The 24,859-nt window shown below is 38.7% G+C and overlaps 2 protein-coding genes across 2 annotated transcripts in view; one reads left to right on the top strand and one right to left on the bottom strand.

The window, feature by feature from the left end:
* Nucleotides 1–14,976: 14,976 nt before the first annotated feature.
* On the top strand, nt 14,977–21,028 carry LOC123656406 (ovarian-specific serine/threonine-protein kinase Lok-like). Its single transcript, XM_045592096.1, has 9 exons — nt 14,977–15,320; nt 15,442–15,571; nt 17,619–17,755; nt 17,835–17,962; nt 18,039–18,164; nt 18,697–18,900; nt 19,075–19,286; nt 19,542–19,743; nt 20,216–21,028. The coding sequence occupies exons 1-9, from the start codon at nt 15,131–15,133 to the stop codon at nt 20,480–20,482; spliced, it is 1,596 nt and encodes a 531-aa protein (XP_045448052.1). The 5' UTR covers nt 14,977–15,130; the 3' UTR covers nt 20,483–21,028.
* A 33-nt stretch (nt 21,029–21,061) lies between these two features.
* Nucleotides 21,062–24,859, bottom strand: part of LOC123656397 (protein spinster) — a 33,390-nt gene continuing 29,592 nt past the window's right edge. Inside the window, exons 6-9 of the mRNA XM_045592086.1 lie at nt 23,794–24,055; nt 22,809–22,907; nt 22,521–22,710; nt 21,062–22,006 (exon numbers count right to left, since the gene is read on the bottom strand). Of these exons, the coding sequence (XP_045448042.1) occupies nt 21,939–22,006; nt 22,521–22,710; nt 22,809–22,907; nt 23,794–24,055 (619 nt within the window). The 3' untranslated portion in view covers nt 21,062–21,938. The remainder of the gene's footprint in view (nt 22,007–22,520; nt 22,711–22,808; nt 22,908–23,793; nt 24,056–24,859) is intronic.

Here is a 24,859-nt window from a genome sequence, read left to right as displayed (position 1 = left end):
CAAATAATAATACAAAACAATGAAATGATTAAAAATACTTTTAAAATTATTTTAATATATTTTTTTAGTATTTACTTCGCTTCAGTTGCGAATATAATAAGTTGTCATTAGTTTCCTTAATTTCTACTTTGAATAAAATATTGAGACATAGTATAGACAATATATACAACTATTGTTATATATTGACTAGGTACTAAATTGCACATTTTAATAAATTACGCCTTTATGCATAAATAAATTATTCTTAGTAAAGTACAAACTATAATTTTTGTTTTTAGGTATCCACATCCTGTTTTTACTTTTAAAATCTTAAGTCGGTATTCTTTTATGTTCTTTACGAGCTTACACTAATTTACTGTTTAATCTAAGTGCACAACTCATCATCATCAAGTCCTATGTCCCTTGGGTGAGGCAGAGGGCGTTCACAGTGCGCTGCCATCTCGCTCGTTCTTGGGCTATCAGCTTAATTTCGGGCCAGGAAAGCCCGACATTCTTCATCTCCGCGGTGACAGAGCGACGCCACAAAAACCACATGCATATAATTAAACACAATTCCGTAGATAAACATTAGTTCAGTTATCCAAATAGCGACTAAGCAAATGCTACAAGACTTACAAAAGTATATTTCTAAAAAGCACAGCAACTAGCAAATGGTAAATCGAAAATAAGATTATAATCTTAGCTCCTAAAATTTTGAAATGTTGCGCCAATTTAATTAAATATAATAGCATAAGTAAGCTTCAGCCTGTAATATCCCAAAGCTGGGCATACGCCTCTTTCCCCATGTACGAAAAGGATCAGAGGTTAATCCACCACGCTGCTCCAATGCGGATTGGCGGATATATTCCCTACTATGAGTAACAGTCGCTATCAGGTGTACACGATAACAACCGGGACCGATGGCTTAACATGCTCTCCGAGGTACGGTGGGGAGATCCTACCGTGGTTCGGTGGACGAAATTTTATAGTTATTAAATTGCGAAATTCATCATAACCTGTTTCCTAGTTTTTAACAGGGAGTTTTTTTTTTTTTTTTTTATGTCACTAGATCGTCAAACAAGCGTACGGCTCACCTGATGGTAAGCGATTACCGTAGCTTATAGACGTCTGCAACACCAGAAGCATCGCAAGCGCGTTACGGAGCCATCCCCAATCCCCCCAGGAGCTCTGGTCACCTTACTCACCAACAGGAACACAATACTGCTTGAAAACAGTATTATTTTGCTGTGATCTTCTGTAAGGTCGAGGTACTACCCCAATTGGACGGGATCTCTCGCTGCCGAGTGTCGTAAAGACCATGCTTGACAGCGAGAGATCGTGGCAGGCGGTGGTCTCCTTCTGCGAAGAGGTAATGACGCAGAAGGAGACCGCGGAGCGGGCCAGAGAGGAAGACAACTCTGCTGGCCCACTCCGGCGCAGACGTACGGGGGCAAGGAGAAGGCGGTTTGCCCACCTCCTCCCCCCCTCGTAATAGTGGGGTCGGCGGCCGATAGTCGGGGGACTTCGGCTGGCCGGACGACACGACCCCATACGTTTGAGGGGTGGCCTTGTTGTGAGCGAGGCCGCCCCACCATCATGCCGGGGCCCGGAAGCTTTGTCCGGGCCTACCGCTGACGGCTGAGGCGAGGTGGCGAATGCTAGCGCGACCCCTCTCGCCCCACCCAGGCGGATGACTGCTAACACGTGGTGGTTTTTAGTCATTAGGAGTCTGACATAACCCTCTGGCGCCCCCGCGCTGGAGGGTATCCATGATGGATTTTCCCCACGTAAAAAAAAAAAAAAAAAAAACTACCCCAATCAAAGGAAATTCCTGCTGTGCCCTACCTGAGTTAAGGGAGTTCTGTGGTATAACTCATAATGTAGATAAATCACACAATTTAAATAATTGTGTTTGGTACTTTGGTCCCAAGCGAAAGCATATCAATGTAAGCAGACGAAAAAATAGTCAAGTAAATACGAATTTTTAGAGATAATTCAAATAGTAATTGTTAGATTTCTACCAAATTTAAATGAGACCACACTCCAAGCGTCAGCTATCGAGTAAAAAAAAATAGTCAAATTGAGAAACTTCTCGTTTTTTGAACTTGATTAAAATAGCATTTCATTTCAAAAAATCACGGCACCATAGGGAGGAATAGTTCTGGGTGCTACGAGAGATTGCGAAGGTCCTTAGAATAGGTTAAAAAAAAATTAAAATAGTTTGCAAAAAATGCAACAAGAATCTTTTTATGTAGTGTTTTAAAAAAAGGCACAAATGGAGATGTTTTTTTACTTCCTAATTAATAATTTTATTTCATTTTTAATAAACCTCTATTTGTATTTATCCCATTAGAGAAAAAAACTTTCTTTTGCACTTCAGGTCGCTACGGCCGGCTCCGCCGTTCTTGGTTTTTCTCATTTTTGTCCAGGAGCGAAGCTAATGAAAGAAATCCGGTTCAAAGTCATTGTAATAGTGCAAAAACACTTTTGTCCAGCATGTTTTTGTAGAGTTATAGCACTTTAATCTACCCTAGCATTTATGAGTCGACAAAAGTCCTGCCGAACACTGGCGGAAATGTCGTTGGAGGCACATTTTGACCCACCGCAGCCCCAGATCTAGCCGCAGTTATCTACAGTCTTAATTATAGATGTGGGAAGTAAAAATCAATGTATTTATTAATTATAATACTTAGAATACGTAATTACGCACTATTTTAGTTTTTTTAATATATTTTATACTGACAAACAACAAAGTGCACTGAAAAGGATTAAATTGATACTTGTTTAAAACATCACATTTTCAGTTGGCTTTATTCGCAGCACGTGGCTAAAGCGTCAGTACGCCAGTCATGTGACAGCCGATTCTGTTAATTAAAAGTTAGCTAAATCGCTAAATCCAAACTTTCTCGGGGCCGATAAATTCTATAACTAGTATTTTATTAATTACATAACTTTACTATACTTTTTGTTAAAGTTGAATAAACAAAGAGGGTCATCATTTCAGCCTATCGCAGTCCCAGTGGACTGGACATAGGCCTCCACAAGTTCGCGCCAAAAATGGCGTAAATTCATGTGTGTTGCCCATAGTCACCATGCTGGGCTGGCGGGTTGGTGACCGCAGGGCTGGTTTTGTCGCACCGAAGACGCTGCTGCCCGTCTTATCCCTAAGTCGCCTCTTACGACACCCACGGGTACATATAGGGAGTGGCTATATTCTTTACTGCCGTAACCACACAGCTAAGGAGTAAACAAAGAGGGTAAATTCCCTTATTTACAAGAGTACGCAAAGACGGTAAATTTCCTTATTTACAAATATGTCTAACTAGAGGCGGATCATCCCAAAGAGCGCTGGTGCGGTGGACTCCCAAGAAAACTACATAGATAATCTTAAATCTATAATTCTTTATAAAACCTACATACTCTTACATTCTTCCATCCTTACATTAGATTCTTTCTATTCTATTATACCAATAAAATAGTATATTATATCACCTATACCTATGCTTACATTTGACGTCAAGTTGTAACTAATGGAGCGCCAGCGATTGCTAGTATGAAATGAAGAATAGTACGATTCCGCACTGTATTAAATAAGTGCGAAAGAGAAACATCAGCCTAATCTGGGGCGTCGCTCACGCGTGACAATGCCAAACTGCGATTTCGGCCAATGAAGCCTATGCGCTGTTACCGTTCTAGTGTACCAAAACCTGTCAGGTTTCGTCATTTATTTCGCATTTTTATTTTAAATAAGTATTAAATAATTGTGTTTGCTCGCAAATGAAAAAAACCAACTTCAATTAGATCGACAAGTAATACAAGGTAGGTAGAAAAAAAAAATTAACAAACGCACTAGTCGTCACTACGATTTTCGAGGGTTTCCCTCAATTTCTGTGGTATCCCATATACATATATAAATTATATATATATATATATATATATATATATATATATAATGGTACCACGCTTGGGATATCTCCTTTCCAATGAAAAAATAATTATCAAAGTCGGTTCATAATCGACGAAGTTATCCCCGAACATACATAAAAAATATATACGGTCGAATTGAGTAACCTCCTCCTTTTTTGAAGTCGGTTAAAATAGTAACATATGATGTTTTTAAATCTGGACAATATTTCAAAACACCTGTGGCTACCTACCACATCGAACTATTATTACATAAGTAGTAATAGTAATTCAATGAGGCTTCAAGATAACTTACCTGATACCTTTACCATTTAACCATACCGATACCTTTACCATTTAACCTTACCGATACCTTTACCGTTCATAACCTCAACCATTACCTTACCAAGATACATTGACGTGTACGTGAAACAGGAAGTACATAGCTCTGAAAAGAGCTGTTTTAATGTTCGTGAAACAAGATTGTTAGCTCTGAAAAGAACTGTTTTAATGTTCGTGAAACAAGATTGTTAGCTCTGAAAAGAACTGTTGGAAAATAGCACAGCACACCATGCAAGCGGATGCACCAGCAATCACATGCACAGATCTTCACAGAAGTCTTCAAGCTAACTTGCACGTATTCTTCATGTACATCTTCACGAAGCACAATCACGCCGCCGCCGAGTGAAGTACACGTCAGAGATCCGTTCGCCGCGCCGATCGCCGCCGAAAAGGGCGAGACGCGGGAACGTATGTTCTATTTATAGATATCGCTCTGCGCTACCGTGCCTCCGACTCGCGACGAAGCGCATGAGTAATCGACAGCGGCACGCGCGGAAAAAGAGAGCCACGCGCGAGAAAGAGACGCAAGGCTTATCCGTGATTGGTCATATAAACTAATCAACTATTGTGATACTTACTTTTTATTGTAAATTATTTTATATAAATATTACCATTTTTTATGCAAATATATTCGATCGACACCTTCTGAGAAGACTTTCATTTCGACACAACAATAGTCCCTAAAGTGGTGACCCGACGAAGAACACGAAGAATCCCTGCTCGTAAAGAAGAAGAATCCCTGCTCGTGAAAAATGGATCAATCAAGAACCGTCGAATCCCTGCCCGCCGCCGTAGCCGCCACCATCGACCAGCCATCAGATATCGCCGTCAACATGAACCTATTAAATGAAATAAGAAAACTGTCCATAGAAATCGCTAAATTAAAATCAAGACAACCGCAACATAATTTCAAAAGAAACCTTTCTCGAAGCCGCTCATACAACCCTCAATATAAATTACGATCAAGAGACAACACACCATCATCAGGGTGCTATTACCACCTACGCTACGGGTCTCGGGCAAGAAACTGCAGGTCACCGTGTTCCTTCGCGTCTAAAGAAGCAAGCGGAAAACCAGAGAGAACGCTGGCAGAAGCGGAATCCGGCGCTCAAGAATACTCCTACCGCCTATTTGTCACAGACAAGAAAACAGGAATATCTTTCTTGGTAGACACGGGAGCTAACATATCCGTTCTACCTAGGAAAAAAACTCACTTTACTACACCGCTGCCATTCAAACTCTACGCCGCTAACAACACCACTATATCGACATACGGTGAAAAAACGCTCGAACTAGACCTCAGCCTTCGCCGTCCATACAAGTGGAAATTCATAGTCGCTGACGTGTCAAAGCCGATACTAGGAGCCGATTTTTTAAAACATCATCAACTCATCGTCGACCTAAAAAACAAGAAACTTATCGACAACGTTACTAACTTAACAGTCAAAGCACCCGTTCGAGCTACAACTATACCTACAGTACGAAGCATAGACAGCAATAATATTTACCACGATATCCTCTCAGAATTCCCCGGCATAACAAGACTGACTGCAATGAACATAAATGACAGCAAGATCAACGTCCAGCACTACATCGAAACCGAAGGACCACCAGTACATTGTCGTGCACGTCCTATACCACCGCATCGCTACGAACAAGTCAGGAAAGAATTTCAAAACATGATGGAACAAGGTCTATGTCGCCCCAGCAAGAGTCCATGGGCGTCACCCCTTCACGTCGTACCGAAGAAGAACGGAGACATACGCGTCTGTGGTGACTATCGCCGTCTAAACGCTATCACCAAGGCCGATCGATATCCCGTACCACGCGTCAAAGACTTCACATATCAACTCGCTGGGAAGACAATATTTTCAACAATAGATCTTAACAGAGCATACCAACAACTCTGCGTTCGCGAAGAGGATATTGAAAAGACTGCTATAATAACGCCAATGGGACTATTCGAATTCCCGAGAATGTGTCCAGGTTTAAAAAACGCAGGGCAGACATTCCAGCGATTCATACATCAAGTATTAAGCGGACTGCCTTACGTATTTCCTTTCATCGATGACGTACTTCTTGCATCCGAAAACGAAGATCTTCACCGAGAACACCTCAGAACCGTGCTACGAAGACTGGAAGAACACGGCATCACAATAAATCCATCGAAATGTCACTTCGGTCAAACAGAAGTTCAATTCTTAGGATACCACGTTTCAAAAGACGGTATCAAACCTCCAGCACAGAAGATCGACATCATCATGAAGTATCCGAAACCTACGAACATCGAAGAGTTACGTCGTTTCCTCGGTATGTTAAATTTTTATCGCGACCACATACCTAACGCCGCATCTATTCAAGCGCCACTCAATGCATACCTACACAACGTTAAGAAGCGAGACAAGACTGTCATACAATGGACCGAAGAGTCAACACAAGCATTCGAAGCATGCAAAAACAGCATTAACAACGCTGCTTTGCTTGCTCATCCGTCACATAAAGCTACGTATGCGTTATTCTGCGACGCATCCGACAAGTCAGCTGGCGCCGTCTTACAACAATACGTAAATAAATCATGGCAACCTCTCGGCTATTATTCAAAAAAATTCTCCGATGCGCAATCAAGATACTCAACATACGACAGAGAACTTCAAGCAATATACATGGCTGTGAAACACTTCCGCAAGATGTTCGAAGGACGACCACTCATCATATTCACCGATCACAAGCCACTCATATTCGCAATGCATAAGATTAACTCAACCACAGAAACACCAAGACGCACGAGACAGTTATTATTTATTAGCGAATTTACAACCGACATAAAACATGTAAGCGGCAAACAAAACATCGTTGCCGACGCTCTAAGTCGCATAGAAACAATTACATGTCCTTCTGCAATCAATTACAAAGAAATAGCAACCGCACAGCAACAAGATCCTACTATGAAACAATTATTACTTCAAGAAAATATTAATCTAAAGAAAATAACTATCTCGAACACCGATATCGAACTATACTGTGAAACTTCATCATCGCATATACGACCATACATACCCGAACAACATCGACAACATGTATTTAGAAGCGTACATAACATAAGCCACCCTGGAACGCGTACGACACGAAAGATGATATCACAAAAATATTTTTGGCCGTCAATGAATAGCGACATATCAATATGGACTAGAAGCTGCATCGATTGTCAAAAAAATAAGATTCAACGACATACACACAGTGCTACATCGAAATTCCCGCCTACAGAACGTTTTCAACATATTCACGTCGATATCGTAGGACCTTTACCTACTACAACGCAAGGTTACCGCTATCTCATAACAATGATCGACAGAGAAACCAAATGGCCCGAAGCGATACCTACCGACGATATAACAGCTGAGACCGTCGCCGAAGCTATCTACAAACACTGGATAGTAAGATTCGGATGTCCATCAACACTAACTAGCGATCAAGGCCGTCAATTCGAAAGTCAACTATTTAATAACCTAATGAAAATTATGGGAATAACGAAAAATCGTACAACTCCGTATCATCCGCATAGCAACGGTATAGTCGAACGCTGGCATCGCACATTAAAAGCCGCGCTACGCACGAAACTCTCAAGTACAAGGTCATGGATCGACGAGCTACCTACTGTACTACTAGGATTACGAGCCACCCTACGCACAGACGCCGAAGTTAGCCCAGCCGAACTTACATACGGCTATAACCTACGTCTACCGGGTGATTTTTTCACTACATCGATACCTACAACTACGGACGACTATACTTACGTAAACAAGATAAGAACGGCAATAGAACAAAATAGACCGCAAGCAGCGACGACGCATCATAATAGCAAGCAATCTATTTTTATACATAAAGACCTACGCAACTGCAGCCACGTATTCGTTAGAGTCGACGCAATTAACCCATTCGCTGCGGCGGACGCCTATCGGCGTTTTTTGATTTAACATTGAGGTGCGAAGGACGCCCATCGGCGTTTTTTTTCAATTCCTTCTATCTTAGCGAAAACAAGTCACAAAAAATTATACTTGCAATATAGGCACATTTTTTTAAAAATACAACAAGGTATTGCTCGCCGTTTCCGAATATTTGTTTGAAAAATAACTTTTTGAAAAATGCGTATTCCATCCTAGGTGCGAAAGACGCCTAACGGCGTCTTCCAGGAGTTAGCAACCTTTGATTCTAAATAAATACCTATTATGTTTTTTTTTGCAATATTTCCTAAATGTATTTAGTTAATATTATTTTTCCTATAATAGAGGTAGTTATTAGTACTGCTTCTCTTCCGCCGCTTACGCGCCCAAACGCGTACGGTTATTCAAATTGTGACATTCTTTAACGAAAGGAAAAGAGACCTGGCAAAAGAAGTAATAATGATAAAAATGATTTTAGACTCAGTTCGAAACTTCGAACGTTCATGAACACCGTGAGTCTTACTTTATTCGCGATTTTACTATAAGCCGAAATCCTTGGAAGTTTTATTTATTAACTTAACTAATTATGAACTTTATTAATTTAACTTACACATATTTAGATAAGTTAAAGCTTATTCTACAATATAAAGGATAAATAAGATCAATTATAGAATCATTCCTGTTTTAATGAGAATAAATTACTCAGTCTATTGTATCAATCACTTAATTACTTATCCTTTGACAACACTAGTCAACAAAATTTAACGTGTTTGGAAACAAATAAACATGTATGAATTCATCTACTCATTTTTATATAAATTATTAGATAAATATTTACGAAGTTAAAATTTTAACGAGTTGAAACTTGTCCGTTCTATATAATGTCGACGAATTGGATCAATTAGGTATTTCAACAAAAGTTCATTTTGATACTAATTTTCAGGTTAACGAAGATGTCTATAAAAAAAGGTCTGTAAATAAATAATAATAAAATTATAAAAGTAATCAAAAGGTTTGCAACCTCTGATATTAATTTATAATGATAATTTAGCCATTGTTATCAGTTGAAACTAAAATATATGAGACTGTAGTTTAAAAGTGAAGTATAATTATATAATTAAAATAATTTAATTACCATTTATCGCCATAGTCTCCAAAATTTCACAATCCAACTATTAAAGAACAAAAACTTCACAAAAAAAAATTTTAATGTTAATTTATTTTTTACACCAAACACGATCGTGAACGTACCACACCTTTGGTGTTTTTGTAGTTTTTTCTAAGATTTTAGCGCTAAAATGATCATTTTTATTGCACAATGCTGAAAACGCCGATCGGCGTCCCATATTATCCTAATGAGGTGCGGAGGACGCCCATCGGCGTTCGCGACGAAAACCTTCCCGCACCTGGCTAATAAGCGTAATTTTTATCGCCGCAGGGAATGGGTTAAAAAACCTTTACAACCACCCTACGAAGGACCGTATCGCGTAATAAGAAGAACAGAGAAAGTATATACGATACAACTACAAAATCGCGAAACTAACATCTCAATAGATCGTCTCAAGCCCGCTTACTTATTACAAGAAAACATACCTAACGATACGTCAGTACAAAATAGTATCTCGCCACAGAATACTTCAGACAAGCCGCACGGCAGCGTGACGTCACAACCGACTGCGAATAATAATAAAGTCACAACGCGAGCCGGCCGCTCCGTCAAGCTTCCAGTACGTTTCACTTGAGGGGGAGCACTGTGGCTACCTACCACATCGAACTATTATTACATAAGTAGTAATAGTAATTCAATGAGGCTTCAAGATAACTTACCTGATACCTTTACCATTTAACCATACCGATACCTTTACCATTTAACCTTACCGATACCTTTACCGTTCATAACCTCAACCATTACCTTACCAAGATACATTGACGTGTACGTGAAACAGGAAGTACATAGCTCTGAAAAGAGCTGTTTTAATGTTCGTGAAACAAGATTGTTAGCTCTGAAAAGAACTGTTTTAATGTTCGTGAAACAAGATTGTTAGCTCTGAAAAGAACTGTTGGAAAATAGCACAGCACACCATGCAAGCGGATGCACCAGCAATCACATGCACAGATCTTCACAGAAGTCTTCAAGCTAACTTGCACGTATTCTTCATGTACATCTTCACGAAGCACAATCACGCCGCCGCCGAGTGAAGTACACGTCAGAGATCCGTTCGCCGCGCCGATCGCCGCCGAAAAGGGCGAGACGCGGGAACGTATGTTCTATTTATAGATATCGCTCTGCGCTACCGTGCCTCCGACTCGCGACGAAGCGCATGAGTAATCGACAGCGGCACGCGCGGAAAAAGAGAGCCACGCGCGAGAAAGAGACGCAAGGCTTATCCGTGATTGGTCATATAAACTAATCAACTATTGTGATACTTACTTTTTATTGTAAATTATTTTATATAAATATTACCATTTTTTATGCAAATATATTCGATCGACACCTTCTGAGAAGACTTTCATTTCGACACAACAATAGTCCCTAAACACCTTTATAATGTAGATGTGAAAAAAGCAATAAACTATTTTCTCTAAATGCACGACCGCACACACTTATCCACTCCAAGCTGCATCCTGATAGAATTGCGAACCTCCGTAGTGATTTTCAGCAGTTCCTGCAGCCGTGCAGCGTTAGGTGCCAGCGATTTGAGTTTATCCATGTAGAGAAGGTTGGAGACTTTAGTACCTCCTCTCCGAAACTGAAAGCCTGTCTCCGAATGCTCCAGCAGGGTGCTTTGAGGGTTCAAGAACAAGCAGAACCATAGCGAGCTCAGGCAATCACCCTAGAAAATACCCCTCCGTATCCTGATTGGGTCATCCGCACTCGTCAGTCGCTCGCCCTGGAGACAAAGGATCGTACTCCATTGCCCCATATATACTCCGAGGAAGTCTCGAACTGTCTCGTCAATCTTGTACAGCCTCAGGAGCTATGAATGAGGCACCGAGTCGAAAGCCTTTTTGTAGTCAATCCAGGTGGCCGAGAAGTTCCAACGGTTTTGTCTGACAAGTTGGCCCGCCACAGAGTCAATGAGAAGGAGCTCCTTTGCACCGTGACCGCCTCCACGACATCCGTTCTGAGCTGCAGACAAGATATTAAACTCACCAATATTTCGTGAGATCTTACAGCTCAGAACGGACGTCAGGGTCTTGTAGATGGAGGTCAGACGCGTTATGGGGCGGTAGTTGGTAGGATCAGCGATGTTGGTGGACTTAATCCCGGTAGTGAAAACGTTCGGTAGTGTCTTCCGATCTATTGCCTCTTGGTATTGTCGAGCCAAGGTCGCATTGCAGACCCTTTCAGCCAATAGTGATGCAGACCGTTGGCCCCAGACTTTTCCAATTCGGAGCCCACTGAACCGCACCACTAACGTCCACCCTAGAGATGGCGATCGGGCTCATCGGTTCGATTTTATCACAAGATCCTGAACCGCCGCAGTCCATGGGCCCTCCTCATGCTTCATCTCCCTCGACCATATGTTGTGCCAGAAGGCGACGAGGTCAACCGTACTCGGGTTTAGAGAAGGCACGGTATCGGGTTCTCGAACTTTCTATAAAACCTTTTCTGATTACACACGAAGAGGCGATTTTGTTGGAAGCGCCCAATTCTCTCAGAGTACCTGCGAATGCACTTGCCCCATGCCACAATTCTCTGCTTCATGCCGTCGATGCACCCCGTTAGTCTATCGGCTATGTCTTGACTAGTCGAGGCTCACGCCTAGCCTATTGAAGACCATTCTAATGGAGCGCACAATCTTTGGCCTTATGTTGCCCGACCTGAAGGCTAGCAGCCTACGAATGAGAGCCCTGGCCAGGCTAATACAGCGTTCTATTTTCCTCTTCCAGGCTGGTACGTCATTACTCTTATGAGTACCACGTTCAGGCTCCTCGGTCTTGGCTCCAACAAGGCGATGAACTGCCAGAACGGCACCGAAGAGAATAGAACCCGGATTCTCCAAGCCGATGCTGCCTTTTTTTTTCTTTAGATATATAGACTAGCGCTTGACTGCGATCTCACCTGAAGGCAAGTGAAGATGCAGCCTAAGGTGGTGCGCGCTTGCCTAGAAGATGCCTATTCACTCTTGATTTAAAGATACCCAAGTTATAGTTCGTTGGAAAGACGGAAGCCGGAAGGGCATTCCAAATTTTTGCGGTGCGTATTAGGAACGAGGAAGCGAATCGTTTAGTGCGAGATCGTGGGATTTCAACCACATAGCGGTGCAGATTCATGCGATGCCTTGCGGTTCGGTGGTAGAAAGGTGATGGTGGAACCAAATTGTATAGTTCTAGAGCACACTCTCCGAAATATAATCTGTAAAATACCGACAAACAGGCAACCTTGCGCCGATGTTCGAGACTTTGAAGTCTAGAGCGAACTAGCGATTTGTCACCGATGAGTCTTCTGGCGCGTCGATCCACAGAATCCAAAGCAGCGAGCTGGTACTTGGCAGAGCCATCCCATAAGTGGCTGCAGTACTCCATACACGATCGAACTTGTGCTTGGTAGAGAGTAAGAAGCTGTTCCGATGTGAAGTACTGCCTGACTTTATTGAGGATACCAAGTTTCCTACCAGCAATTTTTGCCTTGGATTCTATGCATTGTCCGAAGTTCATAGTAGACGAAATATTTATGCCTAGAAGATCAATACTATCGGTGATCGGTACAGATACACCCCGGAAAGTCGGAGCTAATGGGAATGGACTCCGTTTAGCAGTGAAAAGACACGCTTGTGTTTTGGAAGCATTAAATTTGACTAGGTTGGCGTCACCCCAATCGGATACCTCTTTCAAAGCCAAATTCATGCATTCAACCAGGGCCTCTCTATGCTCATGAGTTTCAGCCCCACCAGCTCGGGGACCGGACACGTATCTCTCCGTTACAGTGCTGTCATCTGCGTATCCAAAGATACCGGGCCTGAGGAGGTCATTTATGTGAATTAAGAAGAGGGTTGCAGAGAGAACTGATCCCTGAGGGACACCGGCATTAACCGCCATCAAGTCAGACGAGGAACCATCTAAGACCACCCGAAATGATCGCCCACTCAGGAAATCTGATATCCAGTCACACAAGCTCGGGGGTATTCCGTAAGCTGAAAGCTTGCTCAATAGGCTCTCATGCCAGACCCGGTCAAATGCCTTCGATACATCGAGTGAGACAGCTAGTGCCTCTCCGTGCTTGTCCAAGGCTTCGCCCCAGATATGCGAGGCGTACACTAAAAGATCCCCCGTGGACCTGTTACGGCGGAATCCGTATTGCTGGTCCGACAGGAGGTCATTCAACTCGAGGTATGCTAGGTGCTTGTCATTCAGTATACGCTCCAAATTTTTACACAGTATGGAGGTGATCGCGATAGGTCTATAGTTAGCCGGGTCGACACGACTGCCTTTTTTAGGTACAGGTTGTACGTTGGCAATCTTCCACGCTTTAGGAACTTGAGCGGATTTTAGAGAGAGGCGGTACAAGCGCGTGAGAATAGGAGACAACTCAGGAGCACAGTGTTTAAGTACTCTAGCTGGTATCCCGTCAGGGCCTTACTCACATCCAAGTTACGGAGTACTCTCAAAACCTCAGTTCCTTCCAAATAGGGAAGTAATAGCCTGTTGGCTGCTTTAATGGCACTCCGCGTTGAGGCGGAGGCGGGAAAGTCACGTCTCAGTTCCAGAGGACCACCCCGAGTCTCGGAAATCCCCTCCGTAAGATCGCTCTCATCTGCCCTACTATTTGGGAAACTGCTCCTTCAGTGACTACCATAGGCGCGGCTACGAATGCCTTCTCGTTGCGTTGACACTGCGGTGCGAACAGTGGACACGGGTTCAACTTCGGGAGCTCGGCGGGAGGAAATCATTCGATCTCTGCGGCGTCGAATACGCCCTTCCGGTGGATGTACCGAGCTCGATCTGCCAGGTTCTGTTCTGTGACAATTAAATTTGGCTCAAGCAGCAGGAACTCGTGGTGCATTACCGCCTGGTAGCCAATCCACCCGGTTTCCCCTCCGACAGCGTTATAGTACGCACGCATGACATTTTCGTTCATTGAGGTCATCTCACGCGGCGTACTCCATCAGCGGCGGTCGCCGAATACTGAGTCCTTTGAGACTCAGTGTCAAGGCAACTGTTTGGGATGGTGGATTAGCTAACCGATCAGGTGGTAGTACCGGTCGGCGGGGCTGGCTGGCGGGCCGCATGCTGCCACGTCCAGCGTCAGCTCCAGACGCGCCCTGGCGTCCCCCAGGCAGCGGCCCTATACGCTTACTTCTTAAATTTTCCTCCATCTTTTAGTGATTTGAGTGCAAAGATACTTACTCGGAGACGCCACTCACGCTCTCCGAGGAGGCAGCGTGGGTGTTTGCAGCTTTGGTTGCCCTTAGCGATATAATTATATTACTATTATAATTTTGAAAATGTTTTATTATATTAAAAATTTGATATTAAGCACTTAATTTCAATAATTTGATTCGATTTTTCTTTTGTTATTATTATACTAACATTACGTTTATGCTCGTCAGTCGTCACACACTTTAGCCTCACAGATAACTCTAACCAATAAATAACAATATTATTTCTGAAGCATGTATCTTTTACTGACTAGAGTTAGTTCGATTGGATCAGTACTTTAAAACTTTGCCAATTTTTCTCTCATAATACACCAAAAACAGCTTTAATTTTAATTTTATGGTTTTTAATAATGTTTTGAAAGCAATTATTACAAACTTTTCGGGAATATTCAAAACCTATGCGGTAACACTGTTGTTATGTCATTGTTTTACCAGCGAGTCAAAGTATTACTATACTCTGTGCAGCGAGTCCAGCGACCGCTATAAATCAAAACTTTTTTTAGCTGAGTTTGTGAAATTGTGAATTTTGTTCTCCGAAAGTCCGTTACTCACGTATTTTTGACTATATACACATATTGCAAAATGGGAGATGATTTAATTCAAGATACAGAAAATACTCAAACACAAACGCAAAATTCACAAGTAGAATGGAGTCAAACGAACACTCCATCTTTCATACCAAATATTTGGGGAAGACTTTACTCTACTAAAGTGTCCTTGTCGGGAAAATATTGCTGGAAAAATAGTGCCTCGCACAACGCAGAATATTATGGTAAATAACAATTTTATTTTAAACTTCTAACAGAGTATCAATTTTAAAGCTACCTACCGCATTGCTTAACAACAAAAATGTTACGCGTCGTAATATCATTATTTTTTTTATCACTTTTTAGATCTTATACAGCCTGAATTTACTCTTGGAAGAGCTTTAACCTGTACCTTCCCAATGACCAAAGATATCATTAAAGAAAATATAATTAAAAATGTTAGCAAGCAACAATTTATAATAAAAAGGGACTTAAGGTTCGTAAACATGTGCAATTATTTTCTAAATCTATATCAACATATATATATATATATCAAATCAGATTAATCAAAATCAAAAACAGCTTTATTCAAATAAGCTCCAAGAGCACTTTCGAATCGTCATTTTACAAATTAAAACTTTAAAAATAATTATTATTTTTGTAAAAATACCACCGACTAGGAATGTAGATTCTACAGACAAGAATCGGCAAGAAACTCCACAGTTACTCTTTTGAAAAATAAATAATAATAATAAATAATATACAGTAATCAACTGATGTCTGTATGTGAGAGATTTTGAAGAGAAAAATAAATCTTACTATCTAGTCTGTGATGGCAATAGAAGTCAAAACAATAATTTTTAGAATTTTTGTTATGCTGTTTTTAGCATCACGCAAACAGTTCTGCACTACATCAGATGAAAATATCACTGTTGTCACCCTTCAGGTCCTGTAACTTTAAATCTAGTAGTAGTCAAAATATAGAGATCACAGCTAAATAATACTGTTTTAAGCAGTGTTGTGTTCCTGTTGGTGAGTAAGGTGACCAGAGCTCTTGGGAGGCATTGGGGATAGACTCAACAACGTGCTTGCAATGCTCTGGTGTTGCAGACGTCTATAAGCTACGGTAATTGCTTACCATCAGGTGAGCCGTACGCTTGTTTGCCGATCTATATCACTGCATAGTATAAAACAAAGTCGCTTTCTCTGTCCCTATGTATGCTTAAATCTTTAAAACTACGCAACATATTTTGACGCGGTTTTTTTTAATAGATAGAGTGATTAAAGAGGAAGGTTTATATGTATAATAACATCCACTAAATAGTGGAGAAATACTGTTATTTTTGAGGTTTCTAATGTGATGTCGTAAATAATTACATTTTTACGCTTACATTGCAAACGCAGCCTGAACCCTACGAGATTTATCAAAATAATGTACTAAGTATTGTACACATTGAAAAGGTCTACAGACAACTCCACTATGGTATATATCTATCTCTTATGGATATCCCACAATAACATTTTTTTGTCATTTACTTTTTATGACAAATAATGGCTAATTTTCAAAGCGATTTTAACCGATACAGCATTAATCCTTATCTAATTAAATACCTTAAATACATTGTTGATTTAATATAGATCTATATAGCCCTTTACAGCATATGATTTAAATGAATATTTTCGAAGATATTACAGATTTAAAAATTGCAGTACATCGCGTTTGCGGCGGTTCCGGCCGGCTTTTACTCTAAAGTTAACGCGTGCGGACCACGGGCAGTAATGAATAAATCAAAACTACTGGATCGATTTTAATCATTTTTTTCAGTGAATGACAGGCTATAATTATATTTTATATCCGTGCGAAGCCGGAGCGGGTCGCTAGTATATATATAAGCTGCTTTTTATACCTTTTTTTTTATGTACACCACTAGCTGCACATTGCAGTTGCTGCTTGTTTTTTATTTCCATGGGAATATTGGAATTAAAAGACGGGCTGCTTTTTAGGCATTATTATATTCTTCATTATTATAATGTATGCATTATTCTGAATCTCTAGCTTTTCGTGTACCAACTTTCATTAAAATCAATTCAGTAGTTTCTGTGTGAGTGTAACAATCGTTAAAAAAAATTGCATTTATAATATTAGTTGAATATCTTTACTTAATATCGAGAGCAAATCCAAAATAAGAAATAAAGTTTATCTGTTGACAGTCAGTGACGATGTGTGCTCATCACACACATGCTCTATGCACTAGTTTATTTCAACTTGTGTTTTTGGTTTATTTTTTTTTTTTTTTTTTGACAAAAGTATGTCAATTATATGGGTTTTGTATACTTCTGAGGTCTTCCTCTTACATAATTTTTTTTTCTTTCGATCAGCTGTTTTAATTTACAAGATATTCAAAATTTTTGATTCATACTCAAAAGATAATATAAAATTAATTTTTATCAACTCTTTCTTCACTTACTAATAAAGTATTGTTATTGCAACAAACATGTTATCAAATATATGTTTTTATGAAATTATTTCTTTATTTTTTTAGTGAATCTCTTAATCCTGCTATCATAACAGACTTGTCCCACAATGGTACATTCATAAATGGTGTAAGGATTGGAAAAGGGAACAGCAGAGTTCTAGATGATAATGATGTTATATCTGTAACACATCCTCTTGTTAAAAGTATGTTTTACAAAACTTTTGTTTTTTATTTAAATTTAGAACTTTTTTATCAGAAGTATTTGTTTTATTTTGTTTTCAGTTTTTTTATTTAAAGATCTTCTAAAAAATGAACAAGACAAAGTACCAAAAGAAATATCACAAAAGTATTATATTTCAAGGGTTTTAGGACAAGGAGCTTGTGGTATTGTTAAACTTGTTTATGACAAAGTTTGTATTTTTTTATGCATGCATGTGTATTAAAAAGTAAATGTGCTATGGAAGTAATGGCCTTTTTTTTATTTAGACAACATGCTCTAAATATGCAATGAAAGTCATTAAGAAGAGTAGATTGACAAATGGACAAATAAATCATTTAAATGATCCAGTGAAAATAATGAATGAAATTAACATAATGACAGCTCTAAGACACGTGAGTTTGCTTTTATAATATAATTTTTTTACCATTTCTCATTTAAGAAATAAATGCCACACACAATACACAAGTACAAATGCCCATACCATGGCAAATATCTGTATGGCCAATACAAATTTTGTTCATCAGCATGATCATGCATCAATCAGCATGTCAGCGCATCAAATCCTTTTTTATTGACACATTTATCATTTACTATGTATCATAAGTACAGATTCTGCAAATAGCAAATGTTGGTATTGGCCATACGGATATTAGTCAGTCTATGCATTTGTATTGTGTGTGTTTTTGAACCCCCCAATATTTCTCATCGTACTGAGTAGGTCATTGAGCATATGAAGCATAATTTATATAAAGAATTCTTTTAGTTATTACTCTTTATTGATTATATATTTTTTTATCAATTTTCTAATACAATGTGTACTGTGTGTGTTTATTCGTAAATTTCTAACAGTATATATTAATAAATTATTTATTATATTGGATAATCTTTTATTTTTAAGCTACTCATTGTAAAATATTATTTCAGCCATGTATAATATCTACAGAGGAGGTATTTGATTCTCTCGATGCAGTGTATATTGTATTAGAATTAATGCAAGGGGGAGAATTGTTTGACAGAATTTCAAAACTAGGAAGGCTGCCAGAGAGGCTCACCAAACTGTTGTTCAGACAAATGGTTCTAGCAGTCAAGTATCTTCACTCTCAAGGCATTACACACAGAGACCTTAAAGTAAGTATTCATCACTGTTCTTTGAATTTCAATTGCACATAATGTAAACATTAGGTTATATGCAAACAAAACATACATATATTTATTTAACATTTTGGTCTTAAGCAATGGATAACAATAGTTAGACTCAAATTTAGTAAGTTATGTATATTTTTCTAATTTTGTCTACAATAGCCTGAAAATGTACTACTGGAGAGTAAAGAAGATGAAACACTAGTGAAAATCACTGACTTTGGGCTGAGCAAGTTTGTTGGCGAAGATAGCTTTATGAAAACTATGTGCGGGACACCATTATATTTAGCACCGGAAGTACTTCGAGCCAACGGGTTGAAAAGCTACGGTCCAGAAGTTGATGTTTGGAGCTTGGGAGTTATTTTATTTATCTGGTAAAATAAACAAACTATATGATTGTATTTGCTAGCAAATGAAAAACAACCAACTTCATTAACTTCGACAAGTAGTACATCATAAGCAGACGAAAATATAGTAATCATACAAATCATGATCAGTTTAAATGTTGCCAACATGAAAAGCACCAGCTTTCAATTAAAAAAATACATCTATATTTAAATTGCGAACGTCCTCCTTTTTTGAAGTCTACTAAAAATAATGATTCGTCGTAAAATATTATCTATTTCCAGCCTTGTGGGATACTTACCGTTTTCATCAGATTACAAGGAACTCTCACTTAGAGACCAGATACTAAGTGGAAAGTATCGTTTCTCTCATTCTCACTGGAGAACTATCAGTTTCGATGCCAAGCTGCTCATGAAAAAAATGTTAACAGTCAGAGTTGACAGGAGAATCACACTTGATCAAATTCTTAATCATACCTGGATGCAGGTAGGTGACTGTATGAGAAATAGTATTATGGCCCCACACTCGTGAGTCGTAGTGTAACCTTTTTATGTATATTAAAAAGCAGATAGCTCCACCTAATATAAAATACCTAGTCAATGCAATGCATTGACATTTGCAAAATTAAGGAGGTGCTTTTTGCTGGCCTTGTTTCAAAAAAGTTAAAAAATCTTTACAATCTTTCTATAATAACACTAATTATTATACGTAAAAAAACATTAAGTATAGTTAAAATAAACAGTAATTATAAAGCCTCAATATATATTTATATAAAATTTTATTATTATAACCTGTGATCCATTTTGGAAAAAAAAATCTTTAGCTTCAGTGTAATTTCGTTTAGCACCCCTAAAGCAATTATAAAAATATATGTGATTATAATTTAAAATTTGCATGAGTTTTTCTAATAATCATAAAGGTACAATTTTTTATGTCTGAAACTTATTGTCTTTTGCAGGACACTAGTGTTATTTTGAGAACTGAACAGCTGCTTTCTCGAGTTTCGTCTGAAACAAAATATTATTTGACAGAGTCATCTCGCAATTCAGATGAGGAAAATAATAATATGGACAAAATTGCTGTTTTAAAAATAGTTGCAACTGGTAAACGGGCTCTAAGTGACACTTTTAACTCCTGTGAACCAATCCCAAAAAAATTGAGAGTTGAAAATGATCCTGATATTGATGACACTGCTTCCACTAATAGTTGCGGCTCACATGATTGAAATATCTCAATACTCAATGCTAGCTGGTGATACACTAGTTTCCAATATTTTTTCTTTATTTTGTACCTTCCAATAAATGACGGGTATTATTGTGTTTATATGAATAGTAATTATTTTTAATGGTAAATTTTTAAAATATGTGGTGCCATATTCTATGATTGATTTTAAATTTGTGATGATACTACAATGTATGTTGTTGATTATCTTTTTTGTTTTTGACATAGTAATTTAGTTTTTACCAGTGATTGATGTAACTTCACTTTTTATAATGAAAAGTATAGTAAAGTTCAATGATAATTTTTGCGAAGGAAAATTATTGATATATTTTTTTAAATTAGGTGTAGTACTTCCAAATTTAGAGAAAACATTGTGATAATGTGATATTAATTATAAATTTTAACATTAAGAAATATAATGATGTAAGATTAACTCTTACATTGCTCCAACCCACCAATTGTGCCATGTTTTTATCATGTTACTTTGTCCATATGATGTTTTTATGACAGAGGGTCATTGTTGTACAATAAAACAGTCATGAAAAATAAATTATGTATTTATTTTCAATTACATACTTTACACAATATTTACAAACAATTCTCTATTATTATTAGGAATTTTTAAACAAACAATTCAGTCTTTATTGATATTCTATACAGTTTAACTTGCAAATAAAATATAAATATTTAATTGACATAATGGAGACTATAAATCTGAAAATATTTTATAATACTCTTACTATGATGAACATTACATTATAATGTCTACTAATGTACTATAAGGCTAGCGTGTTAAACTGTATGAATATATCTTTACATCAGGTTACTCCAAATACAATACTTAAGTAGCTTTCCACTCATTATGATTTATAAATAATAATTATAAATTAATTACTTTAGAAATGAACAGAATAAATAAAAACTTTGTATCTATTTCTTGTGTAACAAGTGCTTGAGGTAATTAAATACTAACTCCCTTGCCATTTACATAATTATTACCATTTCACATTAAATTTCTTTAAATAAATACTATTATATTTATTGTAATGAAAATTCTGTTACATACATACAGGTCAGTAAGTTTATTTTGGTATAATAAATTAATGATAATAATTTTATAGGAATCGAAATAAAGTTGAAAAATAATTTTAGGCACATTGTCTTAATCCTAACCAGTAGGTAATGTGATGCCTAGTTTCCATAACCTTAACTATTATCTAAACTATCTCACTCCATTGTAATCCATCTTTTTGATCAAGTGCTGTGCATTTACGAATCAGTCTTTACAATATTTCGATCAAATAATTATAAGATATTTTATAGTATGAGGTATAGTGTACTTACATACGACTATTCGTATTTCATTGATGTAATCAAAGTAAATGTCGAAGTGAGTTAACAATTCTCACAGATCTATGTTGTAGGTAATGTGACTGACAAGCGATTAAGTTATATTTGTCCTACTCATCCTCATTTACTTCTTCTTGGGCGTTACTGTGAGACGGTTCAGCACTTTGAGCTTCTGCTGCTGTAAATAATAATTAAAAAATTATATTACAACTAGCCGACCTGGCAAACGTCGCGCCGCCTTTTTTTTCTTGAATAGAATAATTATATATATCTAAATAAAATATTGCCTATTTTTCGTATTGGATCAAACTGCACACTGCACACGTTTGCAAATTTGACTAAAATCGGTTAAGTAGTTTCGTCCATCGCGGACAAACAACGTGACGCGTAATTTATTATATTAATAGGTATATGCTTAAATTCCGAGTTCGGCACCTAACCTATAACTCACCATAGCTAAACAATTTTTGAAGCCACTGAAACAATGTGAAGTTACAGTTTTGTAATAAAAGCGAACTACAAAAAAATACAATATCTATAAAGCGATCGATTATATACTCAAAATCAAAAAGTAAGTTTTATTAGTAAAAGCGAAGCAATTCAAAAAATGTCTATATTTAGTGTTAGTAAAAAAATAAACCAAAACAAGCAAATATATTAGCTAAAAAAATAAGTACAGTATAAAAACGAACCTGCGATAGCATTATCGACTTTTTGTTTATCCCTGACAATGTAAATAGCAGTCACTAAGAAGAATATTCCACCGATAACCTCTACAAAACAGGTTACAAACAGAGCATATTGGAGCGCTTTAAATTGCACGTATTTAGTGGGTACTTCAGAAGGTAATGGTGACAAGGATCTCTTCAAATTTTCTGATATCTGAAACAAATGTGTTAAATTTATTATTTCCAATGAAGAAAGTTATTTATTGCCTATTCAATATAATTATCTTTATAACATGTTCATAATGTACTTACCACACCAACTAAATAAGGACTTCCGGCATCTCCGAACATGTGTGATATTAATATCTGGAACGCCTCTGCAGTCGATCTTCTAGGTGGGATAACCACATACTGTAATAAAAGAAAAAAAGTAGTAATACTAGGAAATAATACAATTATACATATTTTTTTAAAACGTTTAATTAATAATAACAAAAAGGCATTATAAGTAAAAATTAATATCATAAAAAAGTATATTTTATTAGTACTTTTTAATTTAGCGGCTGTACAGTTACGCCATCTATGCAAAAGTTACGGAAATAAGTAGTTTCAAAGTACAGTAATAAAACTACGCGGATTAGAGCTTTATGCAATAGTCAATAGATGTCGCTGTTTTGCAAAAAAAAAATTTGAAATCAGTCTTCACGACGACAACATTTACGGAAATTTCCAATGAGATACTCCACGCCCCTTTTATGTAACTTTAATCTCTTTAATTTATTGTTTATACTCATGACTGACTGATTTCAATGGCATCCCAAGCAAGAAGTATGAAAAAAACATGCTAGCATTGGAAATAACTTACTTGTGCTAAATTTTATAAATATATTTAAAAAGATATTAATAAAATTAGAACTCAATATTGTATAATTTTAAAAGTTACTTAGCAAAAGTAAATAATTACAGTTAAAACAAATGTTAGTTCATGCAATGAATAAAGCAACTTATAAAATATGGTTAATTGAATCAAATACTATTTCAAACTAAATTTAACCTATTTTTTAAACGAAACTGACTGAGAACTATCTTTAAAGGGCCATAAAATGTTCGGAAGACGAAAGAGGCTTTACTAAAATTGTTAGATACAACTTTATTATTACTATAATACTGATTTTATTTTTTATACCTTATTACAATTACCAAACTGAACATGAGATTGGACTCTGCTAAAAATGTGATTAACGGATCGTAAATATTTAAAGATAAATCTCAGTCACCGCGATCGCGATCTCCTTACCAGCGACATATCGGCTACGATAGCCCAGTTGAGATTCAAAGCGAGCTCGCCAACGAACATGAGCGCGAAGGGCGCGTAGAAGCAGTGGTCGGCGAGCAGCATGGCGGCGGCCATGGCGGGCGCGGACAGCAGCAGGCCGGCGCCGCACAGCAGCGCGTGCGCGCGCCCGCAGCGCCGCACCAGCGCCGCGCCCAGCCACGCGCCCAGCGGCACGCCCACCAGCCCCGACGCCATCGTCAGCGCGCCGAACACCAACGACACCCTTCGTGCGACACCACCCGTCAGCCGACCGTCGTCCCGCGACCGCGCATACGTTCTTTTTAGATTGCTCATTTTTTGATTTACGACGGGTCGGATATCGGAACGACGGTCGTCCGAGCCTCCGTCGACCGAGCGAACGTCGACGAGCGGCTCGAGTCACGACCTTAGTCTAAAATATATATGCATGTATATCTATGCGAGTTCAAGCGATGGCTCATAGTGGGTAGCGATCGATGGTCATGCTCTCGATATGTGGATAGCGATCGGTATTAGTACGATTCGAGTCGCAGCCAGACATGAGTAGGGACGTGCGTCTCATCGGAAGGTCTCCGCTCGTGATCGTCGCGAGGCGGCTCACCAGTACGACGTCGGCGACGATCGACCACGTGAGGTTGAGGGTGAGCATGCCGAGGAACACGAGCAGGTAGGAGAGCGATGCGGCCCGTTGGACGGCCACCAGGGCGAAGTAGACGAGCGGCGCGGAGGCGAGCAGGGCGAACCCACACACGAGGGGGTCGGCGTCGGCCAGGCGCGGCCGGAGGCGCTGAGCGACCGCCGAGCCCAGCGGCACGCCCAGCGCGCCCGCCGCCATGCCCACCAGCCCAAACTTGTACGACACGCTACACGTGCGCGTGCCGCACGGTCGCTCCATTAGTCACCATTTACAATTTTACGGCCGTACTGCTTAAGTGCTTAAGTTTACGAGTGAGGAGAGTTTCGCACTGTATGTTAATCATGGTGTGAATTTTGCATTATTGTTTATTCTTGTAGGCTTGACAAGATTTACGAAATTATTGGCACTTTT

The sequence above is a fragment of the Melitaea cinxia genome, chromosome 9 (assembly GCF_905220565.1).
Source record: "Melitaea cinxia chromosome 9, ilMelCinx1.1, whole genome shotgun sequence".
Taxonomy (NCBI): Eukaryota; Metazoa; Arthropoda; class Insecta; order Lepidoptera; family Nymphalidae; genus Melitaea; species Melitaea cinxia.
Note: the sequence above shows the minus strand (reverse complement) of the source record. Positions and strands in the feature narration are given on the sequence as shown.

What these genes read in the sequence shown, in the direction of transcription:
- LOC123656406 (XM_045592096.1), top strand. Translation starts at nt 15,131, where the DNA reads ATGGGAGATGATTTAATTCAAGATACAGAAAATACTCAAACACAAACG. An exon ending in ATAATAAAAAGGGACTTAAG is followed by an intron (nt 15,572 to 17,618) that starts GTTCGTAAACAT and finishes TTATTTTTTTAG; the next exon opens with TGAATCTCTTAATCCTGCTA. An exon ending in AACACATCCTCTTGTTAAAA is followed by an intron (nt 17,756 to 17,834) that starts GTATGTTTTACA and finishes TTTTGTTTTCAG; the next exon opens with TTTTTTTATTTAAAGATCTT.